We start from the raw sequence: 23,628 nt of genomic DNA on the forward strand, positions 1-23,628 counted from the left end.
CAGGAGCTGTGGGAAAAGCAGCACCAGAGTCAGCTCAGGCTCAGTCCCAGCCAGTGGAACCTCCACCAGCAGCTGCCTTCTCCAGCTGGATGGACCTGGGGTGCTCAGTGCTCCTCAGGGACTGCAAGAGGAGCTCCCTGTGACTGTAAAGAGTCCTTCTGACTGTGCTCCTGCACACAGAGACAGGAACCCCACCAAGATTTCACCTCCCCAGAGTGGCTGAGTCGGAGCTGACCCAGGGAAGAAATTCCTGCTCTGTGTTTTCCCCAAAGCCACATCCAGGGGAAGCAGGGCACAGAGGTGGTGCCCTCACATTTCCTCCATCAATTCCTTACCTTGCAGCTCAGTGCTGGCCAGGCTGCCTTTGGAGCTCCCTCGGGGACCCAGGAACAAACATCCCTGATTCCAGGGGCTGTGCTGGACCCCAGCCTGTCCCCACAGAGCTGCAACTCCTGTGCTGCAGGAGGAGCAGCACCACTGTCCCCTCACCCGAGGGACAGCAGCTGCTCCTCCTGCCACACACCTGGCACAGGAGGGAGGAGAAGCCTGGCACAGAAACATCTGAGCTGGGCAGAGCCAGGAAAACCCTCCCTGCCATGGTGATTGAATAAAAATGCCCAAAACAGCCAGGAAATGGAGAGAGGAGGAAGCTCAGAGCCAAGAGATCAAACCCCCAGAAGATCCCAGCTCCTCCCTCCCCACAGCTCTCAGGAGATGGACACAGGGGATTCAGGCACTGGTGTAAAATGGGTGTCACATTTCAGAGGGCAAAATCACTGCAAGGTTCAATTACTTCCAGAGATACTGAATATAAACAAACACTTTATTTGTGTAAATACTTCTGCAAAAGGCTGCAGTGAGGAGATACCAGCTGGAGACTGGTGCAGTTCTCCAGAAACTCAGTAACATTTTCTGGACTAAAATGGTAAATCTGACAGAATCAATGACTCAGAGGACTTGAAACACTTCTAGAAAGGGTCACAATTGTTTTGGCTGAATATCATTGAATACATGATCTACGGTTAATTAAATAGAAGAGTTATAATAAACCATTGACTGTGATCCTGCATTAAAGCAAATTTAGTAACATTCACATTATTCTCTGGTGTTTAGTGCTCTACCTCCAGTCAGCAGAGAGCAGGGATGAGGAAATGCTCCCACTAGGCACCATTCTCCCCCTCTTATCCCACATATTTCTAGATCCACATTATCCCAAGAATTCCCACAGAGAGCCTGAGAAAACCAACACTGCCTTGGCTGTGTGGAGCAGCCTCACCTCAGTTTTACAGAGCTAAACATCACAGAAATCCCCATTAGCCACATTAACCCCAAATTCAGAAAATCACCATCAGGATGATGAGCAAAACTGGATAAAATGGTTTAAACTGTACAGCTTTTACCTCAGGAAGTGTCGTTTTCTAGGCTGGTAACACCAGTTTTAAACCAGCAGGGATGAGAGACCAGGCCAGAGCTGCAAGGTCTGGCACCATGGGAGTGCCACACCAAAATGTGCATTTCACACCTCACTGGCAGCAAATCCCCACCAAACACCTGTGGGCACTGGGAGCACCTTTCAATACACAACACACACACTTGGGGCAAACAGCAGCAGTTTTTTACTGACCAGTGGGAAATGTGCATTCAGGAGGGAGCAGAGCCAGAGCTCCCTGGCTGTGTCACACACACCAGGCAGCCCCACAGCCCCTGCTCTGCCTGCCTGGAGGGACAGCTCAGCTTCCAGCCAGCCACAATGGGCACAGTGATGCTCAGGAGGGCGGAACCAACAATCAGCAACTTGATTTCCATTGTACAGAGTCAAATACACCAAGAAAATTAAATCTAAAAGTACAAAATGCTTGAGAACATTCTGTTTCCAAGGTGCTAAACATGGGGGCTTCCTTTCCCCCCAAAAATGGGTTGAATATCTCTAGAAACTACCACAGATCACCAAATTCTCTACTTTTTTTTTTGCCTGCTTCTGGCCTTCTTTGCAACAGCTGGAGAATATTCTGACCCTTCCAAAGATGCACACAAGACACCAAGATTGTGCTCACCAGGTTTACTCAGACTGGACTCTTAAATGCTCAAGAAAAAGGCACAGATTAAAAGAGACTCTGATGACTCTTTTGAACACAGCAAATGGAATTGTTGTTTATAAGGAAAAAAAATACTGCTATGAATTGTATGGGTTGAAAAGTTCAAATCTTCTTCCCCTTTCCTGATTATTGGCCTTCATTAAAATGGAACTTAAATTAAATTGTATAAACATATGAAATAAAGTCTTAGTATTAGGAAGTTTTGTTTTTGTTTTTTTGTTTCCTCTATGTACAACTCTTAGTATACAATTTGTACTTTCCATTTTACATTTAACTACATCCTCCTGGCCACGGGGAGAGCCGAGGGCGCCTCGGCGGGAAATGCTTTGCATTTGGAAAAAAGAAATCCTGCTTTTTCTTGGCCAGCAGTGCCAGGGGGAGGGAGGGCAGGCTGGGGACACCCCTCAGATGTAGTCATCCTCCACGGGCTCCCCGTTGACGTCGCAGTAGTGGATGAAGATGGCCACGACCCTCTGGAACACGCCCCGCCTGACCTGGCGCAGCTCCGAGATCTCCTCGCCGATGGTCTCCATGCAGATGTCAGCTGAGAGCTGCCCCTTCCTCCTCGGGGCGTAGATGGTGGCTGGGCAGGGACAGCAAGGAAAAGGAGATGTTTCTCCTGAAAGGGCTCCCCAGCCAGGCTGGGCCTGCACTCACACTCAGAGAGGAAAAGCCTCCCTTGACCGGCCGCGTTTAAGGGACGTTCCCTCCTGCCTTCCTCAGGGCTTCCCACAGCTCTAGTCCTCATCTCCAAATGCTGGGAGTGGAATGAGCCTCAGAGCACCAGAAAGCCTTTCCCTGAGTCCTCTCTGACATAATTCCAGGTTATCCATTACTTAAATGTTTTATAAACAACAGCAATTGTGGTAAACTGCAAATAAAGCAGCAGCGCTCTCCTGAGTTTTCATGGCTTTAACATCATGACTCTAACATCCTGACTCTTAAATACTTATCAATTCTTTGGTAATTTGGTCTTCATATTGAACTACAGGCATCAAGCCAAGCTAAAATAAAATTAAATTACATCAGTCCAAAATAAAATTTTAAAAATAAATTAAAAAATAAAACCATGGAAAAGTATAGCAAAAAAAAAAAAAAATCTCTTCCTTGTCCTCTTGAGATTCCTAAACTGGAGCTGGGTAAGATTATCCAAACTAGGATCAATTAAAAATACCTCTAATAAAGGTAGGTATTTTTAACCAGAGGTAGAGGTATTTTTAACCAGGATGTTCCTAATTAAGTAATGGAAGAACTTTATTTTTCTCTGCTACCAAGCAAGGTTTTTAACTGAGCCCCAGGCCCTGCCTACCATCATATCTGAGCAGACAAGCTCCTCAATAGAAAGAGCCACATCTGCAATAAATTTTAACCCACATCATCTCTGTGCCAGCGTTTCCAAGTCCAGTTTACAACTTTGATATCAAATTTCTGTGAGTTTTCTCACTTCTCTCCAGCCCACCTTAACACCAGATCTACCAAAGCCAGCCTAAGGAGCAGGAAACTGAGAAGGAAAGGGAGGCACTGCCAAAGAAACAAATCTGTGAAGAACCAGAGCAGGGTACTCACTCCTCTCATCATCCTCAAAGTCGTATCTGGCGTAGCTGTTGGGCTCTGCTGTCCTCAGGGACCTCAGCCAGGGGAAGTCAGTGATCATGGAGTAAGGAGCACCATCCACAATGCCTGCAGAGGGACAGGTGAGCAGCCAAGAGGAAAACAGCACCCCTGCAGCACCAGCACCCCCAAATCCTCAGCACAGAGCAGCTCCTCACTTATTCCCCACTGAGCTGTTTCCCCACCTCCTCACAAGGAATATTCTCCACCTCTCTGGGGATGCTGCAAAGCTCTTCTCTCAGCAAGAGGCTGAGCAGGAGCCCTCAGCTCCCCACAAACTCTCACCTTCCAGGGTGTAGATGTCCCTGCCCCAGGGGTACTTGGGGTATTTCTTCAGGTCCTCCTCAGTCCTGGTGGCCTCAGGGAAGAACTCGTATTTAATCAGCTCTCTGGGGACAAGGAGGGAGAGAGAGGTCACAGCCAGGAAATGGGGAGGTGGCAGGGACAAAAAGCAAAGGAGAAATCCTAATACACAACCTTCCCCCAAATGAGCCTGAATCCATGGAAAAACTGCCCCAATGGGGAGGTGGCAGGGACAAAAAGCAAAGGAGAAATCCTAACACACAACCTTCCCTCAAATGAGCTTAAATCCATGGAAAAACTGCCCCAAGAGCCTCAGACCAACTCAGCCTTCATCCCTTCACTCTGGAGAGCAACCACAGCCAACAGGGACAGTCAGAACTGCTGGATGAGATCCACTGACACAATTCCCTGCTGCTGGGAACTTTCAGGAGCTGATACTCACTGAACATCACCTTCCTAACAATATTTCCTGAAGCAAACCACTCTTTTAAAAATGACTTGTTTTTCAGCTTTGAAGACATTTCCTAAGTATTCCAACAACTTGAATGTACAACTGCATTATTCCTGGATGAATGTAAGGTTATTGCTGGGGAATTTACAGGATTTTCCATATGGGTTCACAGCCTGCTTTATATTAAATACATCTTGACACTGGATTCACACTGCACTCAAGAATTCAGCCTTCAATAGTAACAAAAGGTTTTGTTATTTTTAAATTTGGGTGACAGAATAGAGCGAGTCTGGAGCTGCAGTTGCTCCAAGACACCTTGGCAGAGTCCCTGGAGAGCAAATGCTCCCTGAGGAGGGCCAGGGATGCCTGGATGTGAGCAGTACTCACTGGCTGATGGTGGCTATGGTGTGTCAGTACTCACTGGCTGATGGTGGCTATGGTGTGTCAGTACTCACTGGTTGATGTTGGCTATGGTGTGTCAGTACTCACTGGCTGATGGTGGCTATGGTGTGTCAGTACTCACTGGTTGATGTTGGCTATGGTGTGTCAGTACTCACTGGTTGGTGTTGGCTATGGTGTCTCAGTACTCACTGGTTGATGGTGGCTATGGTGTGTCAGTACTCACTGGTTGATGGTGGCTATGGTGTGTCAGTACTCACTGGTTGATGGTGGCTATGGTGTGTCAGTACTCACTGGTTGATGGTGGCTATGGTGTGTCAGTACTCACTGGTTGATGGTGGCTATGGTGTGTCAGTACTCACTGGTTGATGGTGGCTATGGTGTGTCAGTACTCACTGGTTGATGTTGGCTATGGTGTCCATCCAGCTCCTCACCCGCACCTTGTTGCGCACGTTCGGGGGGTTGCTGAACTCGTGGATGATGCAGATGTGGTAGGGGTAGGGGCCACTGAAGATTTTCTGCTCCAGGGTCAGTGTGTCCACCTGGGGACAAAGACTTGTGAGCACCACAAACATTGCCATGGGCTGCAGAGTCAAGAGCAAACAGGTATTGACCAAATCCCTGGGAAATGCAGCAATGGGAGAGAATTTTAACAGCACAAATAAATACAGGACTGAGGGCAGTGAAACCTCCCCAGGGCAGCTCTGCCAGATTATCTTCTTGAGTCCTGGATTTGGATAAGTAATGTCTAATTTCTGATGTCTTTCCCAACTCCAATGTGGAAATAAACTCCATAAAACTACAGAATTATCTAAAACTACATTTTTTCCTCAGAATTTTTGTTACAAGGAGGAGATCAGTGATTTGGGGTTTTATTCCCATGTAATATTTTTACCACTGTCATTTAAGAGATGTGGTTTCAAAGCAAAGCTGATTTTATGGATTTTATGTACAATCAACCTTCCCCTGTTGGCAAACCAAGACAGGAAAGCAGGAGAGGAGCAGCACCACAGAGAGATAAAATCAAACTTTCCCAACCTTCCAGATCTTACATGAAGCCCTCATAAATGCTCATCAGATGATTTAAACAACTCCCTAAATGTCCCTGTTCCAGCTCCTACACAGCCTGGGGAGGAGAGGGTGGCTCCCAGTCCCACCAGTTCTGCAACACTCCAGCATCAGGAGGGGATGGAGCCTCCAGAACCCCAAACTCTGCTGTTCCTCAGTCTAACAGGACATGGGTCAAGGATTCCAGATCCCTGTGCCATGCTCTGCTCACCCACAGCTACCAGGAGCAGCCAGGCTCTCACAGTCTGAGTTATTCAGTTTGAAATTAACTCAGTGCATCTGTCCTAGGGTGACTTTATGATGCTGGTATCCCCAGTCACCTGTTCTGTTTATGCTGGATATCAAGTTCTGCACCTTTAAGAGTGCAGTTTATAATACCCTCTAATGCAGTGAATACTGGAGATAGTGAACTTCAATATTTAATCCAGCAGAGAACCTTAAAATCCAAGCAGCAGGCTCTGCAATAAAAGCCCTGCTGGGTTCAAACACCAAATTTCAGGGTTGTGCTGCTGTCCCATTCCCTGCCCCAGCTGCAGGGAGCCCCAGGAGGCCAGGCTGGCTCTGTACCTGCTGCATGGGACGAAGGTAGATGATCCTGTTCCTCTCTGGGGGCATCCTGAGGATCTGATCCAGCACCTGATCCATGTTCAGCTTCTTGCACTGGGCGTAGTCAAAGCGATTCACCACGGGGGCATTCTCCACCTTGAGGTGCTTCAGCACACGGCACCTGGTGGCTGCAAAAGGAAATAAAACACCTCAGGAGCCTCCTGTCAGTGCATTTCAAGGCTGGCAGGTTCAAAAGAAGGCAAACAAGCAATGTAAGTTCCAAAAGATTACATAAGTACATCAGATATAGCCCAGTTCTTCATTTTCTCCATATTATCATCAAACTTTTCAACTGCGACCCTGCCAGAAGTGGCCTTTTAAAAGGCCATGTCAAATTTCATCTAATAACCTTTTCCTCCCTCTGTTTCCTTTCACTGAAATGGTCTGAGGACTGCCACAACTTCCAAAATCAGCTCAAACACAGAGGATTGGGGAGCCACACAATGGAAAATAAAATTGTTTCCTTTCTAGCAACACTGCTCATGTAATGAAAATTGTCTTCAAAATCAATGTGCGCTCTAAGTATTCTGGAATAAAGAAACAATTCCTTTCTTTCTGCTAAGTAGGCAGATCTGATGTCAGAAGAAAAAGTCTTCATTTGGATGGTGCAGAAAACAATAAATGACCCAATCCAGGAGCAGTCACACCCTGGCATGTGAAACTAATGCAACCTAAGTACCAGCACTGCAAACAGATTTTTATCATGTCAAGGAGCAGAAGTATCATCCTGTCAGCTGAAAAACCTAGGGGAGAATGAAGAAATGAGAGAAAAACAAGGTACTCAAACTCATTTCATCAACTCCTAATTACTGTATTACCACTCTTCAATAAACATCTCATCTCCCTAATTGTCAGATCATTTCAGCTGTTGATTTTCAGATATTAATCTTTATTAAAGCTGTTATAAGAGCCATTCAGAGTGGGAAGCAGCAATATTTGGAGCTCTAATTCATCAGCAATGCAGCTGATGAATACAAAATGAGCAGTGGCCTGACTTGAATTCTTTCTGGAATCTCCAATAATGCCAGAGGGAGGAGGCAGCCCTGCCATGAACCACATACCATGGATGAACATCATTTTGGGGCAGTCTTTCAGCACCAAATCTGTTATTCCACAGTTGGTCAATGTGATTCCTACAAGGTTTTTGGATTTCAAAGTCAGTACCTGGAGAAAAGGGAAAAAAAAGTATGAAAGGTTAAAAATGAAAGAACAATAAATTGAATTTTATGAGATACAGGAGGATGTGAATTAATACAATACAGCTTCAGTTCCCAACAGGTGTTTATGTGATAAAGCTGCAGGGGTAAAGGAAAAGCCCTTACCTGAACATGATCATCCTCAATCACAGGGTCACTGGTGCTGGTGGATTTGTCAGCTGTCCTTTTCCTCTTGGTGGTTTGCCTTGGCTTTGGCTTTGCTACTTCTGGAAACAAAAACATGGCAAAATCTTTGCTCCACGTCAGGACAGCTGAGAACAGCCCATGACAACTTTTCCCACCCAGGTAAATCCAAACCCCTGCCTGGCTTCAGAACAAATCTTTGCTTGCTCAAACTCCACTGCCAGCTTGGGGCTCAGAATTATTAAATAAATAACTTTATAGTGAAAACCCAGGAATGCTGAACCTACACCACAGCAAGATGTGGAGCCAGGAAAAGAAAAGATTCATGCTTAGGTTACACTTGAATCTCTGCAGGAAACAGAACATCCTTGACAGATACAAGACCCAAAATAGCTTTAATGTTTAAATAGCAGAAATTATCTCAAACTTCTGGAAAATCTGTTCTTTGTAACTGTCACAAAGTTCTTCCTAATACTGAAAAGGATGCCCATGTATAAAATCCTTTAATGTTCCCAAGCTCCACCAGGGACCTCAAATTCCTGCTTGATTTGACAGATGAGTCTTTGGAAAAAAATCACCACAAGCATTACTTCCAACAGAAAGAGGAAAAAAATGCCCTAGAATTAATTTTCTGTCATTAACACAGCAAAATGAGAAATTATTTTACTAAAACTAAGCTGTCTTTATTAAAACATATTGCATGTGCACAAAGATCCCCAAATTAATTACTGGTCCTAACTCTGAAACCAGACATTTAAAATTTATTAGCAAAATCTCTTCTTGAAACCTGAGCTGCATCTACCTGCAGAACATCTGAGGTGATTTAGGTTTTGTTAACATGTGGGAGCATTAAATAAACTGGAAGAACACCAGGATATGAAGTGTTTGAATCATTCCATGTTAACAGAGGCAGGAATTTGCCCTCAATCATCCCTACCTCCACCACTCACAGTTGTGTAAGCAGCACATTTCAACTTCAGTTTCATTTTACCTGCCAGACATTCCCAGCAAAGAATCCTGGATATATGAGGTTGTAAACACTAAAATGATTATTTTGGAAACCAAGTATATTTGAAGAAACAGCAAGTTCCCCTCTCACATCTGTTGTTTCCTCCCTTCATTCCAGCCCTTCAGGGGTTTTATTTTACGTCAGGTGAACAAAACAATCATGTGAAGCATGAAGGTGTTCAACACAAGGGCAATTTTCAGTAAGTTTGGTCACCCTGCCTTAAACCCTTGGAAGCAGAACCCAATGCAGGTCCAAAGCCTGGCTCAATTGTAATTATGACTTCATTAGTTGATAAAGCACCAGTTATAACCTTTGCCTTCTTGTTCAGATCTAAGTGTAGCTGCTGCCTTTGCAGGGAGGATTTTAATGGAGAGACAACTTCTGTTTCAATGAATCACAGCCTCCACACGCAGGCAGAGTACCAAAAAATTGCATTTGCTTTTCAATGGAGTGAAGCAAATACTAGTTCTATGTTCTATGAAGAACACAAAAAGAAAGAGCTGCATGGAGGAAAAAGTCAGTGGCACTTTCAGAGAAACCTGGTGATGGCACCTCTGTTCCATCAAGCTCTGACCTTGAAACCACTCAGGTTTAAACCCCTGACTAACAAGCTGCACACCAGAGCTCCTGGGGAGCTGCAGTTACGCTGGCTGTGAGTCCTACCTGGCTCTGACACCAGAGGCACGTGGGACAGCCTGCTCCTGGCCCTGGTCAGGGGTCTCCGTGGGTACTCGTCCTTGCAGTCCAGCTGCCAGCCCGGGGGCTGCGTGCTCTGCTCCCGGCTGCCAGCCCCACAGGCACTCCCACTAGTCCTGTCATGCCCAGGCTCTCCTGCAGCCCCACAGTCCGGCAGTGTCCTAAGTGCAAAGTCTGGCCCGTCCCTGCAGGCCCCACTGGTGGAGGGGCTCTCCCCATCGCACCCCCCGCTCGTCCTGCGCCGCTGCGCCCGGGAGCAGCAGCGGGAGCACACGGAGCTCTCCTCGGGCTCCCTCTCACTGCACCCTTCCCTCCTGCAGGGAGAGCAGCCACACTGCCTGCACTCCTCTCCAGCTGCTGGGCTGCTGCCAGCACAGTGCCTCTGGGCGGCCTGGGCACAGTCAGGGCTGGGGGAAGCAGCAGTGCAGGAGCTGGGTGTAGCCGTGGATGCCGGGGCGTTGCTGCAGCTGCCGTAGGAATCCTTGCTCTTGCTCCTCTCGGGCATGTCACTGGCTGCTTTCATGTCAGCTTTGATCTGCTCGCTGGTCACCTGGCAGCCCTTCTCACAGCTGCTCTCCTCCACAGGGAACTGCTTGGCCTGGCCCCCGTGGCTGGTGCTGCATCTCTTCCGCAGGGGGGTCTTGCCTTTGCCGCTCACTGCAGGAGTGAAGGGAGAGCAGTGAGAAACCCCAACAAACCTGAGTGCTCTTCTGCTACTGAAACACAGGGCAGCCCAGAGGCCCATGACAATCTCCCCAGGAATGGCAATTATTGGTATTTGTAGCTGTTGCTGCACCTTTGGAACATCCTGCAGGTATTTTTGGAATGATGTGCTGGAGGCTTTGCCTCACAAATCCACCAGATTGTCCAGAGCAGCTCACTGCTCACACAGGCACAGCAAAATGAAAGACACACTGATAACAGAATCAAAGAATATGGAATGGTTTGGGTTGGAAGGACCTTAAATCCCATCCAGTGCCACCCCTGCCATGGCAGGGACACCTCCCACTGCCCCAGGTGCTCCCAGCCCTGCCCAGCCTGGCCTGGGACACTGCCAGGGATCCAGGGGCAGCCACAGCTGCTCTGGGCACCCTGTGCCAGGGCTTCACACCCTCCCAGGGAGGGATTTTTTTTCTAATATTTAATCTAGAGAGGCTTCTGTTTTCTTAAATAAGAGGAATACATCTGAGGAATCAAACAGGAACAGACAGGACTGAAGTTCACATTTCAGCAGCTCAGCTCCCCCTCCTGGGTCTGGGCAGTGCTGCCAGCAGAAACAGCAGGTTCAGCTCATAGGTGAATAAAAACCCACACAAATCATAACAGAACTTAATCCCAAGATCACTGAGGTTGGAAAAGCCCTCCCAGCCCATCCAGTCCCAGCTGTGCCCCATCCCCACCTTGTCTCCAGCCCAGAGCACTGAGTGCTACCTCCAACCCTTCCTTGGACACCACCAGGGATGGGGATCCAAACCTCCCTGGGCAGCCCCTGCCAAGGCCTGAGCACCCTTTCCATGCAGGAATTCCTCCTGAATGTCTGTATGAATCCTCTCAGCTCATTACACTGCCCCAAATCCCCAATATTGGCAGTACAAAACTGATGTAAATTCTCTCCAAACACAGATTCCTTCCCCCCTGAAGCCAGAACTGACATCCACACTGTGGGCTCACAGGAGTGATAAATTCTGTCCACTGGGAATCCCAAAGGGGAGCTGCAGGTCTCTGTTCAGTGCAGCACCACTATCTGTGTTTCTGTACAAGAGCTGTGGCTGCAGCTCAAACATCTCCTTCCACCTTCACTCCACATTCCAAACCAAGCTGGAAATGAACCTGAACCACGTGGAAAGACTGAAGCTTAAGCAGGAATGCTGCACACCTGAAGGTTCCCTGGTTTCCACTGGATCCCTGCTCTTCTCTTCCCCATCTGAGTAATTCTGTGCAATGCTGCTGGAGATGCAGGCTCTGGAAGTGCCCATGTTTTCCTCCTCATCCTCACTGTCTGAATCATGGATGGTAATAGGAGCTGCTTTTACAGCAGGTTGAATTCCACTTGGTCCTGAGAAGGAGAATATCAGCATTTCATGTAAAAATTAACCAGGCATGGATTAAAGGGCCAAAAATCTTTTAGCACTGCTTGAAAAACTGATAAGAAATTAACTGGAGTCAATTGAGTCACCCATTCTGTGGGGCCCCTCACTAAAATCTAAATGGGAGAAGAGCAAAATACTGCATGTCAGCATTGAAGGATTCTGGTTTGGAAGGGGAGGAGTGTCACAATGGAGTGTTACTTCAGGTTGTTGGGATATTCAGCAGAAAATTATACTGTCCAGCTAAAAGTGGCGATAAAAGAATCAAGACTGCCTTGTGTCACTAATTATATTAAATTAAATTAACACTGGAACAAGTTGTGTGGCTCGAGAAAAGGCAAAAACAACCCAAGTGCTGCAGTGAAAGAACTAAGGCCATGAAGACCAAGAGAGCAACAGGACAAGTTCATTGAGGCCTTCTGACCTTTATTATACTGAGCACAAAAATCAGGTTTAAGGTCAAGTATTTCCCTGCACATGCAAAGAAAGCTCTGGGCTGTACCAGAGAACAAATTCCTTCACAGAACTAAGCTGTGCTAACATCATTATTCAAAATCAGGCAACCCTGCTTAAGCCAAACATCCAAAACCAGACTTAGAGTGGAGAATGAATCCCTCAGGGAGATACCAAGAAGGGATTTCTTCCCAAACCCAGTTACCTGCTTGCTCCTCATCCACCTCCATGGGAACAACAGCCTGGCTGGGAGCTGGCAGCTCGTCCTGACCCTGCCCAGCAGCCTCCCCTTCCTCCTGTGCCACCTCCTCCATCTCATTCAGGGCTGCAAAGGGAACAGGAGGTCAGGAACAGGAAACAGAACAAACTGAGCCCTCAAACACCCACAGGAAATAATTGAAAACTGCCTTGATTCCTTTGGTGAACCCCTGGGTTTCACAAATTATCTCACAGATTTGTTCTTCATCTCTGTAGCCAAAGCCCAGCCTAACTTTTGGGGCTTAGCTCACTCAAATTAAAGCTCCACACCAGGAGATGAAAGAGCAACAAGCTTTCAGGGCAGATTCCCATCTTCACCAGGAGCCTATGTGAGTGGGAATGCAGATAAAATCCTACTCCAAAAGCTGCCCCAGGATTCCCCTCAGCTGCAATTCCCCCCAAAGCCCCCCAGGATTACCCTCAGCCCCAATCTGCTGCTCCTCAGCGGGGCCCTCCTGGCGCAGCTCGTTCTCCTCGTTCTGCTCGTTGGGGTGCTGGTGGTTGTTGTGGTGCATGTTGGGGTTGTTGTTGTTGTTGTTCTGGTGGTTGTTGTTGTTGTCATTGTCATTGTTGGAGTTCTGATTGCTCACCAGGGCAGAGGAGACCCCAATTCCTGTGCCTGCACTCAGGCCCACACGAGCACAGCCCTGAAACAAAGGCAGAAATTCAGATTTGAGAAGATGGAGGTGTTATCTCAACATCCCCTAAAGGCACCAGGAAAACCACTCTGCTGGAATGTCTGGGACAGCAGAACTGTCCCTCAGATTTCCTGAGAGCAGAGGTCCATCCTCAGGCTGGCAACCCAGAACTTACACTGTTCAACTCCCAATGAAGAGGAAAGTCCTCTAAGCACTTCATTTTAATCTATTAATTGTGGTAATCTATTCATTTGCTGTGGGATGATGACATGAATACAAACAGCAGATCAGAACCTTCCCAGCACACCAGGTACCATTAATGGCCAAAAGAAGCAGGTTTTACACTCTGCATTGCCTGCCAGCAGCTTACCAAGGATTTGTGTTACACTGTGGGAGGGGACAACGTGAAGAAATAAAATTCTTAAGCTCTGAAAGCACTTCAAAAGGGAAATACTACCCCTATTTCACCCAGCAAAAAATCATAAAAACCTCTTAGTATTGCAAAGAGAGGCCTAAGAGGAAAAAACAATACAAAAAGCAGCAGCACAGTAAAATATCAGCAGAGACCTTGAGAGAATCAGTGAGTTTTACTTTTGATAGAATCAATGAGTTTTATTTTCTGGTCACATGTTCATTCCCTGCCACTGCTCCCATTTGCAGAAGCAGCATCACTCTCCCCAGCATATCATGCTAAAAGCAACTGCAAACCAAAGGCATTTATTACCAATCCCTTCAATTAATGACAGCTTCGAGAAGAATGCACACTGGTTTGTCAATGAAATGGAAACAAGTAAAAACCCTGGCAATGAGAAAAAGCCAAACCATTCTCTGAAATTCACCTTTGGAGGCTCTCTAAACATCTGGTCCAGAGAAATGAACTCCAAGCTTGGCAGTAACTCAATGAACTGACTGAAAGAGTCCAGCTTGATGGCATGGCACCTCACCAGGGTCAGGTCAACCAGGCGGGTCCACCTCGAGTGGTCTGGAACACAAGAGAGGCCTTTCCTGAGGGATTCCCACCTCAGTCCCTGTTTATCACCCCCTCTTCAGATCTGAGAGCAGCATCCTCTGGATCTCCATCCTGCTCCCAGCACCACCATGGCCCCAAAGCAAGCATCATCTACTGTACTTACTAACAACAGAACAAGCAGTACTAGAGCAGAGAAATTCTGGTTTAGCACAGAAATTCATATAATAGCTCTGAAATTTCAAAGGTGTGCAATACCTGTGATCCAATTATTTGGGTTATGTAGATGTGGGCAGTTGTAAATGACCAGATACTTGATGAAAGAAAAAACTTCATTTACAGCTTTCATACCAATATCTGTAATAATTCCTGGGTTTTCAACCACATCAGCCAAGCCGTACCTCACCAAGTCCGTACTCGTCATTTTACCTACAAAAGAGAGGAGCAGACACAGCAGTAAATTTGTATTTTATAGCAGGATTTTCTAACTCCCTACTGATCAGATCATTCCTTTAACAAAGCTCAGCTTTCCCAGTTTCAGGGAGTGAGGAAAGCCAGATTTGGCTGTATGAGATCAGCAGCCTCAACACATGCAACATTAATATTGTCATTAATCACTGAGAACATGATGGAAAACACAGCAATTTCTGAAATCCTTGTGTTATTTATGGATATAAAAAGTGTCATACACTGTAGTAAAAACTCATCAACGTAGCCTAGGTGAAGAGTTTCAAACTGTGGGAATTCCAGTTCAGCCATCTTCAAAGCAGAAAAAACACCATCTTTGGTCAAGGAAGGCTGGATCCGCACTTCGTGCAACCTGCAGGGAATTCAGAATTGCTCCTATCAAAATTCAGGCCAAAGACAGAAAACACTCCAGAAGGTGCCCTGTTCTAATAAAACAGAGACTCTGGCAGGACTCAGAGGCTATTTGCGGTTATTTTAATCACAGAACACTCTTGTTATGCAAAGTTTGTATGTGTATTCCTTAAACTCTGATGGTTGCTCTGGCTCTTGGATGTCATTTCTAAGACATTTATTTTGAAAAAGAGGAAGCCAAGAGAGATCTGAAGGGAGGTACCTTCGTGCAGCAGTTATGATGAGGTAGCCAAGATCCACTTCAAGTGCATTCTTGCAAGCTCCCAGGACTATAGTGTGCAAATTCCTAAAACCACCTGGCAAATAAAGAACAGTCTTCTTACACTCCAGCCTCACATCACAGCCCTCAACCCTACACATTTTCACCAGTGTTGTCTTAACCTTTTTCAGCAAATAAAGAAAACAAATATTTGCATCTAACTACTCCAATTCTGGTTCTGCTCATCAACAAATGTAGCTCATTAAGAGTTAATTGCAGTTAAAATATCACAATTCCACCCAATACAGAGCATGTTCAGCACTATGACCATAGTTTCAAACAATCAAAAAAGAACATGCTACAGACAAAAAGCCCCCAGAATTTGCTAAAGCTTTAATTAATTTATTTATTTTTATTTATGAGGGAGTAGGAGTTTCCCACCAGATCTCCAGCTGTCTTCTACCACGTGCTGGATAAGTCCTCCAAGAAATGGAACACGGACCAGCTCCAAGTGCTCCAGATTCCTGGCAGAAGCCAGGCCTGTCACCAGGGGAACATACTTCAGAGAGTTTGTGGGTCCTGCACACAACAAGGCCAGAAAGACAGAGCAGATTGTTCACTTCTCCCTGAATTATCCCACAGAAGAACTAAAACACATCCACACAAATCCCTCTAGAGCAGGAAGTCAACAGAAGCACACAGCACCAAGTAAGGGACAGGACAGGGGGAGACTTCTGCCCAACACCACAAATCAAACAAGGGCTGCTCTCAGAATGTGAAATTCCAAGACTTTAACAGAACCAGATTGCCTCCATGCTCTACCATCCCCTTCAGACAGGAAGAATCCCTCTTACCAGCACAGTTCCTCATGACAAAAGCACGTAAGCTGATACAAAGGAAATCTTTAAAAGGCTGTGGTTTGGTGAGTCTCACCCACTTCAAATAAAGGTGCCTCAGCATTGGGATACAAGGAATCTCAGGGACATTCACCCCTAATAATACATAAACAAAACAAACAAACATTTTAAACAAGCTTCAAACTAATCCTCTGCATGACAAATTCCTGGCTTTCAAAAGGAAGCTTTTCTGTGCTTTGTGGCAAGTGAGAAAAGCTGTGAACCCTTGAAACACAAGTTCTTCACCTTGGTTTGTCAATAATTCTTTAGAATTTGCCCTCTGCACCTGCTATCAAATATCCAGCTAAGATCTCCAAGATGCCACAGCCCAAACTCCCTCTCCTCCAAAGAATTACAAATCTGCAGAGTTTCAAAGCCTTTAAAGCCACCTGTGTTGAAGCCAACTACTTCACCACGACCACACTCACCTACTAAGTGCAAAGTCTGAATTTTAGCTCCTATAGGAATTTTCAGCTTGTTCTCAGGAGGAATTGGAAAAGCACCATTACGATTACGAAACTTCCCTAAAATGTGGACTTGGGGCATGTATGTCCAAATAGCTTCCACCAGCTCTAAATGAGAGGTCTCAACACCCTGGATAAAAGGAAGCAAAGCAAATGCTCTAACACCAGTTCAACAACAACAACATCCTCTTAACCATGTAAACTACAGAATGCAACGGTATTTCACTTTTCATTTCTAGCAAGACTTGTCTGTTTCAAAGCAGAGGGATCAGAGCTTTAATTCCTTGCTGGGCTTAAGAGCACCTGGGATTCCCAGTGGTGCAACTAAAAATAGTTGTGATCAGCAAACAGGGTCACAATTAACTCCTCCCTGTGCAGCCAGGCCTAAACCAAAGCCCTGGAAGCACCAAGTCCCTGTCACAACTTTTAACAGTGCTGAGGGAGGTTCTCTCCCAAGTCCAGCCACTCACCAGCAAATTTGGACAGGCCTGCAAAGCCTCTAAAACTCCAGGAATGCTGAAAGCTTCGTGGCCACGGACTCGGCGCCTTTCCAGATACCTGGGATGAAGACCATAAAGTTGTTCAATGTCTGGCATCTTCCTCAGCAGGGTTAGGAAGCTGGAATCAGTGAAACCTAAGACAACAACAACACATTTGGTATTGGTGTGGCAGCAGACACTTGGCTCTGAAGGGGAAGCCAAACACACTTCTCTCCTTATATGGCAGTACAAGTTCTGCGGTGTTGAAAAGATGCACTTGGTGAAGCAATAGCTTTTCTTTTACTTCCACATTCTAGAAATCATGACCTAAATACTCCTCTGCCTTGAATTTTGCAGGTTTGCTACAGGTTTCCTTCAGGAGCTGCATGGCTCCAGGGTTCATTGTGCTCTCTCCCTCCTCACATGCAGCTTTGTGGGTCTATTTTTCCTGGAATTCCATTTATCAACTCCATAGGTCAAAAAAATCCCAGCTGGATCCCTTATTCCAGTTCACTATTCACCAAAGCTCACATTTCTCACAGAAACAGGATGGTTTCTTAAAGCAAAGGTTTATTTTATTCTAGTGAAAGACAGCATATAAAAAGGATTTTAACTGGCTAAGTTACTTGCATTTACACCAATTTTAGGTTAGGTCTAAACATCTGCTTAATACCAGCCGTAGTCAATCTCAATTTGCAAATCCTCTCATTTTCAGAATTCCCTCATTTTAGCTGTGTCCCCCACCAAATCTCAGCAGTGCAATTTAAACCCAACAGAAATCCCGGTACAGGGCTCACCGAGACTGACAAATTTATCTACTGATATGCAGGTGACTCAAGGTGTGACATCAAATCTTATCCTTACATTGTTAAGTGCTGGCAGATGAGTTGCTCTCTCACTCCATTGTATTTTTTGCTGCCTGCATGCAAACACCCTCTTCATGGCATAACCCCTGGATAAACTCCCTTCCAGCAATCAGACAAACACAGATTGTATTGCCAGGTGCCTACAGAGCACTCCCAGTCACACAATCACAGAATGAACTGCCTTGAAAAAGACCTTTGAGATCATCAAGTCCAACATATGACCTAATCCAGCAACGCCAAATTTGTATTTACACACAGACAGACTTGGCAAGACATTCCCCAGGACAGCCAGGCAAAGGAAGGGGAGATCCAAGCAAGTGCAGGGTTACTGAGCAGAGGGGAGAGGCAGGGAGCAGCTCACCTGTGGGCATGTACTCCCACCAGTGCCCCGCACACAGATCCACCACCTTGACCACGCGCAGGTACAGCGTCACCGCCTCCTTCAGCTTCCGCGACAGGCACTCCATGCACATGATGTCCTGCAAGGGCAGGTACCTGGGGACACACACACAGCCCTGAGAGCTCCAGCTGGCCCACAGCATGGCCTGTACCTGGGGACAGGTACCTGGGGACACACACACAGCCCTGAGAGCTCCAGCTGGCCCACAGCATGGCCTGTACCTGGGGACAGGTACCTGGGGACACACAGACAGCCCTGCTGCAGCTCCAGCTGGCCCACAGCATGGCCTATACCTGGGGACAGGTACCTGGGGACACACAGACAGCCCCAGCTGGCCCAAGCACAGCCTGCCTGCAGCACTGGGGCATTTCTCACACAGAATTGCCTGGAGTTCAATCTGGAGTTCTGCTAAGCAGTGACTCAGCATTCCTGACACTAAACATGGAACAGTCACATAAATGGAGGATTAAACGCACAGATGACTTGGTTCTCTGGTATATCATAGAATCACAGAATGGTTGGGTTGGAAGGGACCTTAAAGCCCATCCAGTGCCACTCCTGTGACAGGCAGAGACACCTTCCACTGTCCCGGGTGTCTCCAGCCTGGCCTAGGGCACTGCCAGGGATCCAGGGACAGTCACAGTTGCTCTGGGCTGCCAAGGCCTGTCCCCTTTCACAGGGAATATTTCTTCCTTAAAGTTAATGTAAACCAAACCAAACCCTGCTGACCAAGCCATTTCCATCAACAGGTTTGGTTAAGTTACTTTCTTGTTCTAGCACATACTGCAAGCTCAATTCCCAAATGTTTTGGAGAGCTGCTGTTTACCAGGAACTTGTGGGTGAGGCATTATGTTTTGGATAACAGGGCTGAGTGAACATCTGGGAGAAGGACTTTGCTGCAGGGGAGGTCACATCCTCATCCCAGATCCCTTCTGCAGATGCAACAACTCCCAAACAATCATCTCAACTGTGCCCTACCCAAAGTGTATCTCTGCTCTAAAATCAGTACTTACAACAGAATTAAATCACTTATTTATTTCTTCTTCCTTCTAACATTCATGACACATAAATCAATTTTCAGTTTACAAATGAATTTTGGAGGCTGAAAAAAACATTTGTCATCCCTTTTTATCCACCACTCCACCCATGGTATGGCCACTATTTACTGTGTCACAAACAGGTGAAAAAATAAAGAACTCTAAAATAAGAAGTGAACTGATTTCTGCCAGGCTGCTCACCTAAAGATGTGGCAAAGCACTTCATGGGAGAGTTGGTTCATGTAATCTTTTGGCTCCTCAGCTTTGGTAGACTCTGCCCCTTCCCTGCTCACTGCTTTCACGGTTTTCCGCCGGGGCCCCATCTCTGCTGCGAGCTCTGCTGAGAGGAAACGGGCACAGAGTCATGAAATTCAGGCACCTGAAACACAGAGGGAACAGCAAAAGCTGCAAAAAACAACCTGTGGTTTCATTAGACACAAGGGCTCACACAAAACCTGAGGATTATCAGACAAACCCTCCCAGCTGAGGGAGTGATGGAGAAATGTCACCACAGGTTTAACCAGAGATCAGCTCCTTTTATGAATAAAAAACCTTCAGAGATGCCACCCTGAGATCAAGGCAGTCACAGGGAAGCTGTGCAGGCATCACCAGCTCAGCACCAACTACAACGTTTCAGTGCAAAATAAAACTCCAACGTCTGCCCAGCAGAAAAATGATTTATTGTTCCTTTTGGAAAAAATGGGCTCCAGCTGATCACTCTCCAAAAATGCCCCATTAAAAGCCCTCAAACCAGCTCCTCTTGGAGGTGAGAACAGCAGGTAAAATATTCAGGGTGCTGAGTTACAGATCAAAGGCACAGAAAAGCTGGGGGGCACTGGAAGCAGCGTGCAGGATCCCCTCTCTGCTCCTCCCTGAGCTGTGTCCCCCCTCTGCAGCACTCCCAGGCTCTGGGGCTCCAATGCTTCGTGTAAAAACACCCACAATTACCATGGAAGCAACAAGTCAGCAACTAAACAAAGATGAACTCACTGCTGACAGAAAATCACCTTCTACACATGCTGAGAGATCCTTTCACGACTGTACCTGGCAAAGATTTATTTTATTCTAACAGAAGAACAGAAATGAGGAGGGCAGAGCATCACCAGCTCAGTGAACCTGTTAAAGAGGTTGGGTGCCAAAATTCAGGGGATTGAGGATAAACAACTGGTAAAAAAAGCAGATTTTGGAAAAGCTTTGGGCAAGGCCTTGTTGCAGCCTCCCTGTGATGCCAAAAATTGAAATACTGACAGCTCCACTGTGATCTAATTACTACAAAACACGTGGTGCCACACATTTTGGGCGCATTTTAAGTTACTACCTGCACGTTGCCATGATTTTATTTTAAAGGGGGATATTCAAACTATAAATCCCCACCTGGATTTACTGTTTGACTGGATCTCTGCTCCTCTGGACTGGGGGAATTCTCCAGCCAGGAGCGAAGACCCTGTGTTTGTTGTTCTTTTTGAGGTAGGCTGGAAGTTTGGGGTGATCAACCTCGTAAAGCCCAAAATTACCTATTTATAGACTGAATTCTGAGGAAAACATCAATCCCCAGTCACCTGGTATAGCTCAGTTTGAACAGAGCATTGCAACACAACCCAAAACCTTCCAGGCTGGCACAGCCACGTGCTGGGAACAATCCAGCAGGAAAGAGAACAGCAAAGCACTGGGGCAAAAGGCAAGAGAAATGAAAATATTAACAGGCCAAACAGGAAAAATCCTGCACAAAGACACAAATGACACCAACACAACCCGCCCCTGCCATGGAGGGGGAGAAGAAGGATTTGTCTCCATGAGTCTGCAGTTTCTGCACAATTAAAGCTCCTCCTGGGGTTATTCTGAGCTAATGAGCACAGCTTTAACACCTCATTCTGCATCAGCGAGCTGACCTCATTTAAACATAAAAGACAAATTGCCACAGCAGGAAGAGCTTAATACAGTCAATAAATTAAACGGGATTTTGCGGCCCCCACCTCAATTTATCTCCGACAATGAACGTCGCACGAAACAACAGCTCGACGTGCTCTGTTTTTGATGAATAAACACCCCACGGACCTTCAAAAGCCTAAAGAACCACAGGGAGACTCCGCAGCAGCGAGAAATGAGGAAAAACACGACGAGAGCAGCCGGGGCCGGCCTGGCAGCGCCGGCACCGAGGGGCGCTCCCGGAGCGGGGAAAACGCCGGGACCCGGTGCTTAGTGCCGAGATGAGCCAAGGAAAACCAGGTTCCCCAATAGCCCCGGCACCGCCGGTCACTCCCGGGGGCCCCCGGAGCCTGTGACAGCGGGGCCGGCCCGAGCCCGCGGGGCCGGGAGGCGGCGGCGGCCTCCGAACGCCCGCCCCGCCGCCCCGGGGCCGAGCCGGCCGCGCTCCCGTCCCCTGGCGCTCGCTGCCCGCCCCCGGCGCTCGCTGCCCTCACCTGCCCTGGCTCCGCTCGCCGCCCTCGCCCCGGTTGTGGCCGCGGGGCAGCCCGGCCCCGCTTCCTGCGCGGCCCCTTCCGCCAGCGCCGCCGCTTCCTGCGCGCCGCTTCCGCTTCCGGCCGCGTCCGGGCCCGCCCCGCCCGGCTGGGGGGGAGAGGGGGCGGCACCGCCCGGGCTGCGCTGAGGGCGCTGAGGGCACCGGGGTTCGAAGGGCTCCGCGGGTTTGAGGGCTCCGGGGGCGCTGAGGGCACCGGGGTTCGAAGGGCTCCGCGGGTTTGAGGGCTCCGGGGGCTCTGAGGGCATCGGGGTTTCTGAGGGCACCGCGAGTTCTGAGGGCACCAGGGGCACCGGGGGCTCTGAGGGCTCCGTTCGGGACTCCGATCGGGGCTGGGCTCGCTCAGCACAGAGTGACAGCCAGGGGAGTCACTGGAGGTGCTGGCGCGGTTGCAGCCCCGGCTGTGCCGAGCTGAGGGACACAGCGGATGGAGCTCGGAGCGCCGCGGCTCCGGGAGGTGCCCCTGGCAGGGCGGGGTGAGATGGGCGCCAAGGTCCTTCCAGCCCAAACCATTGCACGACAGAGTGAGCGTCCAGCACAGACCCAAAAACCCACCCTGGGCATCCCTGGAGCTCTGGCAGCCTCAGGCTGTGCCCATCCCTGGGGAGCCTGGGCAGTGCCAGCACCCTCTGGGGGAAGAGCCTTTCCCAAAATCCACCCTGACCCTGCCCTGGTACAGCCCCAGCCCTTCCTTGGGTGCTGTCCCTGTCCCAGAGATCGGAGCCCCCAAGGAGTCCCTTCAGCCTCCTCCAGCTTCACAATGCCAGTGCCCTCAGCTGCTCCTCCATGGCCCCTCCAGACCCTTCCCCATCCCCGTGTCCCTCCTTTGGAGGTTTGTAAGTGATTTCCTTGGAGAGTCCTCACCCTGGCCCCACACGTGTACTTGCTGCATTGTGCAGGTCTGCAGTTTAACCTTGTTTTAATGGCTGTGTTTGGGTGGATCCCAGCAGAAATCACAAATCCCTCAATGTTTTAAAGTCATGTTTCATGCAAGCCCCGAGGGATTGGGTGACAAGGCTGGTTCATCAGTGTCCTGGTTTAGGACAAATTAGGGGAAATCTCCAAAAGGGAGCCCCCCAAAAACAAAACAAACCTCCAACCACCCCTCCCCCAACACCGGGTTCGGGAAGGAATTTCTCGGAGGAGCAAAGTGGAAAACAAAACCTATTTATTTACAAGTAACAAAAGAACACTCCCCAACACAAGAAAAGAAAAGAAAACAGAAAAAACAGACTGTGTGTTGAGAGGGCGCGGCGCTTCTCTGCAAGCTTCGGATGTCCTGGACGTCTTCAGGTCACGTCCGGAGCTGGTCCAGTATCTTCAGGGGAGGGTAAGAAAGAGGGAGCAAGAGAAAAGGAAAAAAAACAGCACAAAAAAGCAGAAAGCAAGCAAGCAAAGCGGCTAGCCAAGCCAAGCAGCAAAAGCCAAAAGCAAAAAAGCCTGGTCAAACACTCCCCCCTCTCTTCCCCGCCCCGCCGCAGCAAGACGGCCGGGGGGGGGGAAGAGAGAGAAAAGGCACAGCTGCCAGACACAACACACGATATTGGGATAAAGGCTGTCAACCCACGACACTCCACCCCTTATCCCATATCGTGAATATACAATAAAAACTTTCATTTCACTTACTCACACCTTTGACACTTACGCATTCCTCTCATCTTACTTGCTCAGACCTTTGACACTTACAGTTTCCTTCTGTCTCACATTCAACAAACAATGACATTCATATATGAATCTCATCCCACAATCAGGTCTCCCTGAGGTACACACCGTGTTGTTCCATCTTTCTGCATTATCCACCATGTATAACCTGGTCCTTGAGCAAAGACAATCCCACGGATGGGTTTGTCTGTACTCGAGGCAGGGTTGATCCATACTGTCTTTCCCAACAAACCTCTGACATGGGCCACTGGGGCTTTATCCCCATCTACTATATTAAGGAGCTCAGAC

The 23,628-nt window shown here is 47.8% G+C and overlaps 1 protein-coding gene across 5 annotated transcripts; it reads right to left on the bottom strand.

The window, feature by feature from the left end:
- Positions 1-882: 882 nt before the first annotated feature.
- FBXO38 (F-box protein 38) lies at positions 883-21,697 on the bottom strand. 5 transcript variants are annotated; one of them, XM_058815119.1, is made up of 22 exons: positions 21,623-21,697; positions 19,404-19,539; positions 18,127-18,260; positions 16,891-17,054; positions 16,385-16,550; positions 15,915-16,052; positions 15,502-15,639; positions 15,064-15,157; positions 14,672-14,802; positions 14,241-14,411; positions 13,855-13,997; positions 12,796-13,024; positions 12,325-12,444; positions 11,456-11,635; positions 9,547-10,236; positions 7,857-7,957; positions 7,596-7,698; positions 6,496-6,662; positions 5,257-5,402; positions 3,993-4,096; positions 3,663-3,776; positions 883-2,679 (listed from the first exon to the last, which is right to left on the bottom strand). In XM_058815119.1, exons 2-22 carry the CDS (start codon positions 19,523-19,525, stop codon positions 2,501-2,503), a joined length of 3,534 nt encoding a protein of 1,177 aa, XP_058671102.1. In that variant the 5' UTR covers positions 19,526-19,539; positions 21,623-21,697; the 3' UTR covers positions 883-2,500. The 5 variants fall into 5 exon arrangements, with proteins under 5 accessions (XP_058671102.1, XP_058671103.1, XP_058671104.1 ...); XM_058815120.1 differs by lacking the exon at positions 21,623-21,697 and adding an exon at positions 21,258-21,455; XM_058815121.1 differs by lacking the exon at positions 21,623-21,697 and having other exon boundaries at positions 16,891-16,978; positions 19,404-19,469.
- Between the last annotated feature and the right edge of the window lie 1,931 nt (positions 21,698-23,628).

Source organism: Ammospiza caudacuta, chromosome 16 (assembly GCF_027887145.1).
Source record: "Ammospiza caudacuta isolate bAmmCau1 chromosome 16, bAmmCau1.pri, whole genome shotgun sequence".
Taxonomy (NCBI): Eukaryota; Metazoa; Chordata; class Aves; order Passeriformes; family Passerellidae; genus Ammospiza; species Ammospiza caudacuta.

What these genes read in the sequence shown, in the direction of transcription:
- FBXO38 (XM_058815119.1), bottom strand. Translation starts at nt 19,525, where the DNA reads ATGGGGCCCCGGCGGAAAACCGTGAAAGCAGTGAGCAGGGAAGGGGCA. An exon ending in TGATGAGTTTTTACTACAGT is followed by an intron (nt 14,412 to 14,671) that starts GTATGACACTTT and finishes TCTCTTTTGTAG; the next exon opens with GTAAAATGACGAGTACGGAC. An exon ending in GGACATCTACACCCTGGAAG is followed by an intron (nt 3,777 to 3,992) that starts GTGAGAGTTTGT and finishes GTCCCTCTGCAG; the next exon opens with GCATTGTGGATGGTGCTCCT.